This window comes from Hordeum vulgare, chromosome 7H, assembly GCF_904849725.1.
Source record: "Hordeum vulgare subsp. vulgare chromosome 7H, MorexV3_pseudomolecules_assembly, whole genome shotgun sequence".
Lineage (NCBI taxonomy): Eukaryota > Viridiplantae > Streptophyta > Magnoliopsida > Poales > Poaceae > Hordeum > Hordeum vulgare.
The window spans coordinates 497,911,418-497,918,659 of NC_058524.1; the positions used below are offsets into that span (position 1 = coordinate 497,911,418).

A 7,242-nucleotide genomic window follows, 5' to 3' on the forward strand; every position below is an offset into this window, starting at 1 on the left:
GTCTAGAAACTGGTCTATAATTAGGATTATGACAAGATTGAATAAATTCTACGAAACCATCAGATTCACCAATGCCAAGTGGTAAATCATTAGAAGCAATAAAACGACATAGACCGTCTCGTGCTCGTTGAGGATCGTAAACGAAATTGCTTACCGTACCGTCGGTGTTGAACTTGAGATGACTTTGCATGGCCGAGCTCGACGCGCTCGATGCATCCGCCTTCTTGTGGGAAGCCAAATGCCTCCTCAGGTGTACGGTTCCTCCCTTGGCATCTCCGGTTAGCTCCTTCTGGCACCGTTTGCACCGTGCCGCCACCTTTCGCACACCGTCCACCATGGATATTTCTTCATCGAAAAATTCCCACACCTCAGAGGTTCTACGACGAGTTCTTCTCACACCCATGCTGGTGGAGGAACCCGTCCCACTACTAGAATTGCCTTGACCATCGGCTTGGTAATCGGGAAGGGCCTCAAGAGAGGGATGATCGGTATAGGATGGTTGCATGGGTGGTGGAGGCATGTGCGTTGGAGGCATGTGCGGTGGAGGCATGGCAATATCAAAGTCATCAAGACCAAAATCGGCTATTGTGAAGTTGGTATTGTCTTGCAAATTGTCTTGGCTGTCCATGTTTGAGTGTGTTAAATATGTGAGCTTGGCAGCCCTATTTATAAGGGGAAAAAATTCAATTTTTGGTCTAATTTGACCCTCCAACGGTAATATATTCAAAAATGTATAAAAAACCCCTAATCCCTCCTAACCCACCCCTAATCCCTCATAACCCACCCCTAATCCCTCCAAAACGGCCCCGACGCTCCCGCTCCGCAACGGTCGGCCGCCCTCCCTGGCTCCCTGGCCCCTGGGGCCCCGCGCCGCACGCCAGCCAGACGCTCCCCCGTCGCTCGATGCGTGCCGCCGGGCCGTGCCGTGCCTGCCGTGCCGTGGGCCGACCCACCTTAAACATGCCGTGCCGTGCCAGCACGCGGGCTGGGGGTGGCGGCCCGGGCACGGCCCAGGGCGTGCTCGTGCCGGGTCCGGGCATGATTAGCCCGTGCAGGGCCGGGCCCGAGTCGTGCCTGGCACGCGGGCAGCTGGGCCGGCCCGCCAGGCACGGCCCGTTTGGTTAGATTTGGGGAGAAGTTGCTCGGGACAAATCCATTTGCCTCTCAAATTTCGGAACCACGGGGTCCGCTTTTCAGTTTAGCAAACCCTAAAACCCTAGCCCCCTCTCCCCACTCCCATGGCGCCGCCGTCGCAACTGGTGCTTGCGGCCTCCTCAACCGACGCCGGCGTGGCCGCGTGGGATCTCCGCACAGGGGCCGAGGCCATCCGCCACCGCCCCTGCGCCTCTCGGCCACGTGCCATCGCTGCCGTCGCCGGCCGCTTCCTCGCCGCCGCCCAAGTCGCCGCCGGCAACTCCGCCCCCATCCACTACTACCACTGGGACAAGGTAAGCATTCTTCACAAACTGGACTTCATTTACTTGAACTCGAAACCGTAGGCTGAGCTTGTGTTCTCGGTTCCTATTGCAGCCTCAGGTGGCTGTGAAGAGCTTCCCCGCCGAGCCAATCCGCGCGCTCATTGCTGATCCGGAGGGGAACTATCTCATCGGCGGCGGTGTGTCCGGTGACATATTCTTTTGGGAGGTGAGGGGACTGTGGTTTCTAGGTGGTGCGGTGGAACTGTTACTGAAAAGTTGTTCCAACTTACGCATGTTAATCTGTGTGTGTAGGTGGCAAGTGGAGAGCTGCTTGTCCGATGGCATGCTCATTATCGTGATGTTAGGTGCCTTGCCCTCTATGACATGTTGCTTGTCTCGGGGTCCGAGGATGGGAGCATCAAAGTTTGGGATCTTCTCACGTACGTAGTCTGATGTGGGTGAAAGTTGGGTGAACTATTTTGTATTTTGTTTGACTGGGTTAGTTGGTGTTGATCATTGCAGGATGCTTGATGAGCAATCAAGGTTTGAGGCACAGACACCATACCTATACAACTTTAATCAGCACACACTGCCTGTAACTGATATTGCTTGTTTTCATGGAGCAATTGCCGTGTCATCTTCAGAGGACCGCACTTGTAAAGTGTGTGCTCGATTTACTTTTTCTGCTTTTTAGTTATGGGACAATGATGGATCTCAATCCTCATATATTTGTTATCTTTCCCCAGATATGGAGTCTATCAGAGGGCAGGATGCTGAGAAGTATTACATTTCCTGCTATCATTGATTCTGTCGAAATAGACCCAAGAAGTCATATTTTCTATGCTGGCGGTAGAGATGGAAAGATATATGTTACTGTTATGGGTGTTGATGTCTCTTCTCAGGGCCGTGATGATTCGTCTATTCTTGGTATTCTGGATGACCACAGGTTTGCTTACTGTCCTAGTTATTCCTCAGTGTGTCTCTTTTATCATATGATGTAAGTAGCTCCAATAAGTAGATCAGAAATTCTCTTATGTCAGATATGAGTAGACTGGTTAATTTTTTTCCAGTTTGCTTCCGCTGTAGCCAAGTTTGAAATCTGAATTTGCCATTTCACTTTCTGGCTAAATCAATGCAGCTTATTTTGTTGTTCTTGTTGTTGTATTTTGCTTGATTTTTTATTTATGCTATAATTTTACACCCTAGTATTAGTGAAGTACAATCGATATCTGTAAGATGTGTTAGTGTGTTGTATGCAGATATCAACTACTCCCTCCGTTCCTAAATATAAGTCTTTTAAGAGATTTCACTACGGCATACGAAGCAAAATGAATGAATCTACACTCTAAAATATGTCTATATACATCCGTATGTAGTCTCCTAGTAGAATCTCTAGAAAGACTTATATTTAGGAATGGAGTGAGTATATATCAGAGTAAGCATTATTCTAACTTGTGGAAAGTTAGTTCACCTTGGTATCAATACTGTGCAGATGGTGGCTAGATGGCATACCATGAAGGGGATTGGGCTGTTAAAAGGGGAGATGCACTTGATTGCATTGAGAGGGCTAGGAGAGTCAACAAATAACATATATAGACGAGCGATCTGTTTGAGGCTTGTCTTTTAACGAATTACATGCCAGTAGCTATGAGGACTCAACCTTAGGACTCGTAACTTAGCTCACTTGTCCTTGCGTTGACCTAGTACTTACTAACCTCTACACCACTACTAGATGGGAAGTAGGTCTAAAAATACACTTATTGAACTCTCCTTCTGGTTGCTATATCCGAGTTGCAGGAGGACTGTTGCTGCCCTATGGGCTGCACATCCTTCCAGTTGCTGCTGCTCATGTTTTAGTCTGCCAGTGCACTTCTGACGATAAGCTGGGAAAAGTGAGGCAGGAACTGCTTAGTCCATGAACTTGAAGTTGTAAACAAAAATGTTTGAATGTTCTCTTGATCAAGGAGAGTATGTCCTGTTAACTGGTACCAGATTTGGTGTTCCTGTGCTGCGTTCGGGTACTGGTATAGGTGCCTGGGAGCAATAAAGAAATATGCAATAACTGTTATTCACTTCCAGCCGATTATTGCTTGAACTAATATTATTGCATTCGACCAATACTTCACAACTCATCATTTATAGTTTAGATTTACCATTTACTGGACATATATGTACTTTGGTTAGCAAGTGCAAGATAAACTAAGATCTCAACAAATAACTCTGCTGTTTAGTTTGACTCGCTTCATTGCAAATATTCTATTATTTGTGTCGCAAAATTTCCTTAATTGATCCTGGTGATTTTTGTAATTTGTTCAGCAAGGCGGTAACGAGCTTAACATCAAGTACAGATGGCCTTCTACTGGTCTCTGGTTCGGAGGATGGTAATGTTCGGGTTTGGGATACCAGAAGTCAGCAAGTAACCCGAAAATTCAAACACTCCCAAGGTTCGTAGTTATTTCCACACTTGAACCCTGCTCTTCAGACCTCATGTAGAAAAATGTGAAAAGTTTGAACCTGTTTGATAAGTATTCTGCATTATCATGGACTACGGAGTTGGATTTTTTTGTGTGAGAGAAGTTGATGGTTGTGGACTTGTGGTCATGCTTAATTGTGAATATTAGAAACACTCCTGTTGGAAAAAGCAAATGAGATGTGGTATTTAACTGGCACCTTCAGTAGATTGACATGTAAGTCTATCTTGTTGCCTTTCTGCTTTGTAGCATGTTTAATGCTTAATGGTGACTAGGAAGTAGAAACATTCCTATTAGAAAAAGCAAATGAAATGGTATTAAATGTCTGTGCGTTCAATAGATTGAGTCACTTCTAGTTTGTTGCCTTTCTAGCATTGGTTGTAGGTTTACCGCCATTAATTCCATTAAAGACGTGTATCTAGAACATTTGAAGTTTGCATTGATTGTATGCACCCTGCACATACCGGTGTACAGGTATAATTTACCCATGGACTGCTCGTGTAAACATTATGGGTTAACAACTTCAATTTGCATGAGTACTCACCAGTCACCATGGAGAAAACTTGAGCATCTTCAATTTAAGGTAGTTATGAGAAGATGCAAGGGAAAATTTATATGTTGATACTTATTTCAGTGCCATATCAAGTTAAATCGTCTATAGTATCACGACAGACCGAAAGCCAAGTCCTACTTTTTACTAAACGGTGATGGCATCATGGCAAGTGTTCAACTGTTCATTTGACCTGTGTGATGGTTTGTAATTCATGCTGGAGAACATGTCATTCTATGCCCTTCATGCATGCATGACGGAACCATTGACTTCTTTTTGTGCACAATAGGCCCAGTAACAAGGGATATGCTATAACAGCGCAGCAAGCTGGTGCAACTGATTGTGGTGTAGCAAGGGTATTGTGGAGAACTGTTGTTTCTGCGATTAATTTCCTTGCCACGCCTGATGAGTAAAAAGTCAAACGGAGGAAAACAGTGAGCGATCAATAGCAGTAGGGAGTAACAAGTGGCTAACTGCATACATTATTTTGCGATTACCAGAGTGATTTTCACCATGCATTTACTTGACAACTCAACTGGTATAAATGTACGCAATAAACCTCTCGAGAGTGACCAAAATGAATGCCCGTTGACAACTCAAGTGCTTTGGTACTTTATTTTTTGTTTAGTCATAAGTTTTTCAAGTGCGGAACACTGAAGCCAATCGCCCTTTTGTTCGAGGTTCATCACTCGTGATAAAATATCATATATTCCGTGTCACACTCACATTTGTTCTGTGAACCTGTTTGAATTGGTTGTCATACTGTAATGTTTTATCATGCCATTTGGCTATGCATTTTATTTCTGAATCATGTCTATCGCAAGTACTCTTCTGAGATTTTGATAAAAATCCTGTCTCACAGGTCCAGTAACTAATGTTCTCATAGTAACACCCAAAAGATTAAATCTGCCACCTTTACAACCATTGCGTAAAGTGTGCGCAGCAAGTGGCGAAGTTGAACCACGAGCTGTAATTCTGCCCAACCTTGAAAATGATGTTCATATTGCTGGAAATCTCAGCTCTAACCGTCTAGAGCAGCTCTTGGAATCACATCAGGTCAGCTGATTTCGTATCCCTTAAATTCGGTGTAACACGTATATTAACCTTCCATTTTCATGTTTCTTTCTGTTGTATCTTATCCTTATACGTTGATCCAGCAGCATGGCAGCTCTAGGTTATTTGATTTCGGAGTGAGCACTATCAATGGCGTACCAAACCAACAGGGGACAGAATGGAGAAGTAAATACCTAGAGTTGCAGGATCTTTTTGTGCACGAGGTTCTTGGTGATATGCCATCTTAATGGACATATGACCACAAGACTGGATAATAGGGGCCATTACTGTCAGTTAGGTGAGAACTGCATAATACTTTTCTTCCGTTTAATTATAATGGAGAATGGCGAAAGGCAACTCCGTGTCAACGTTGACCTTGTGAGCTTGAAGGAGGTCAGACTGTATATTTCCTCATACAGTGACCGGTGATTTCTCTTGCACTAGTTCTACACTTGTGGATTCATGTAGCTTAAGAAATTTTGCGGTATTGAAATCATTTCTGAAATTCTTGCCAGAATCAGATTGCTGCACCATATTTATATACGTCATCTTCTCTTGCTATTTGCTGTCCATGGCGATTTATGCTTCGGGATCGCTGTGCAGGAGGTTTGTCGTGAAGAATTGTCAACAAATCATTTGGTGTTCAACTAGCAAACCTGGGAAATTAGTGGAAATGTGTCCATATGTCAATTGACATGTGGCGGAAACAGAGCAAAGATGGGACATCTGAAACTGTAATTCGACTGAGTAAACAGAAATGAAGAAATTTTCGCTTATTGTAGGGTACTGCTTTGGTGGGCTATTATTTGTTGTAAGAGAGAATTCCTTACACGGTTGTGAAGCCCAAAAAGTAGCCTGCGTATATTTACAACTTGAATTATCGGAATATGCTAATAGTCTTTTAAAAGAAAGGATATGCTAATGGTCTTCTAAAAGGAAAATATGCTTATAGTGTTTCACATCATTGGTGGTGTGTGTGACTTAGTCGAGAATTGACAATTTCGTCCGGTGGGTCCTAAAAAGAGCTCCTCTGGCAAGACGTCACGCAGCAGGTTCATACTTGTTTTGATTCCGCCGTTTCCAGCTGATAATCCAGCTTTACTTGTTCATTCTCAGAGGGTATATTCCTTTCCTGATCACTGAACTGTCTGTAGCACCAACTGAAAGCTGTTAAAGCATGGCCGTCGATGGAATACTAAATACGGAGTATGGAAGGAACAGTGTTGTGTAAAGTTTTAAGGTCAGCATTATTTGTATAAACCTGATGCCGGCAGTCTATCTATCTATCTACTATCTAAACTAAATAAGATCGGCCTGCTAATACTATTGGTATACCTGAACTTGTTGAAATATGCTAAACGTAATGAAGGTTGCCGTCCGCGAGCTAGCCTGGAAGCTACAACCACATATTGACCTGGAGCATATAAGCGGAACCAATACAATACGGGCCGTTCCTTTTTTGCTTCCATTTTTTTAGTTTTAAAAGGAGGAATCACCCGCCTGCCAATTTTGTTAGATAATGTTCCGGAATAAATTCTGCTATCACTTTTTTTCCTTTTGCGATTAGCTATCACTTCTCTTTTAGCTCACCAACACATCACATTCCGCTTTTTAAGAAAAATGCCCTAAATGGTCAATCACGTTTTCAGTTTGAGAAAATAAACACCTTCATGTGAAAAATATACCAGTAATCATCTCATCTCTGAAGGAGGGACACCTTTTGTCAGAATGTAACTCTATTTTCCTTTGT

The 7,242-nt window shown here is 43.8% G+C and overlaps 1 protein-coding gene across 3 annotated transcripts; it reads left to right on the top strand.

Moving 5' to 3' along the window:
- The first annotated feature begins 1,177 nt into the window (after nucleotides 1–1,177).
- Nucleotides 1,178–6,399, top strand: LOC123409101 (protein ROOT INITIATION DEFECTIVE 3). Of its 3 annotated transcripts, none has more exons than XM_045102083.1 (9): nucleotides 1,178–1,448; nucleotides 1,531–1,644; nucleotides 1,731–1,858; nucleotides 1,941–2,079; nucleotides 2,165–2,364; nucleotides 3,735–3,862; nucleotides 5,302–5,495; nucleotides 5,597–5,790; nucleotides 6,008–6,072. In XM_045102083.1, exons 1-8 carry the CDS (start codon nucleotides 1,239–1,241, stop codon nucleotides 5,738–5,740), a joined length of 1,257 nt encoding a protein of 418 aa, XP_044958018.1. In that variant the 5' UTR covers nucleotides 1,178–1,238; the 3' UTR covers nucleotides 5,741–5,790; nucleotides 6,008–6,072. The 3 variants fall into 3 exon arrangements, with proteins under 3 accessions (XP_044958018.1, XP_044958017.1, XP_044958019.1); XM_045102082.1 differs by lacking the exon at nucleotides 6,008–6,072 and adding an exon at nucleotides 6,096–6,399 and having other exon boundaries at nucleotides 1,189–1,448; XM_045102084.1 differs by lacking the exon at nucleotides 6,008–6,072 and adding an exon at nucleotides 6,096–6,399 and having other exon boundaries at nucleotides 1,195–1,448; nucleotides 5,600–5,790.
- Nucleotides 6,400–7,242: the final 843 nt, after the last annotated feature.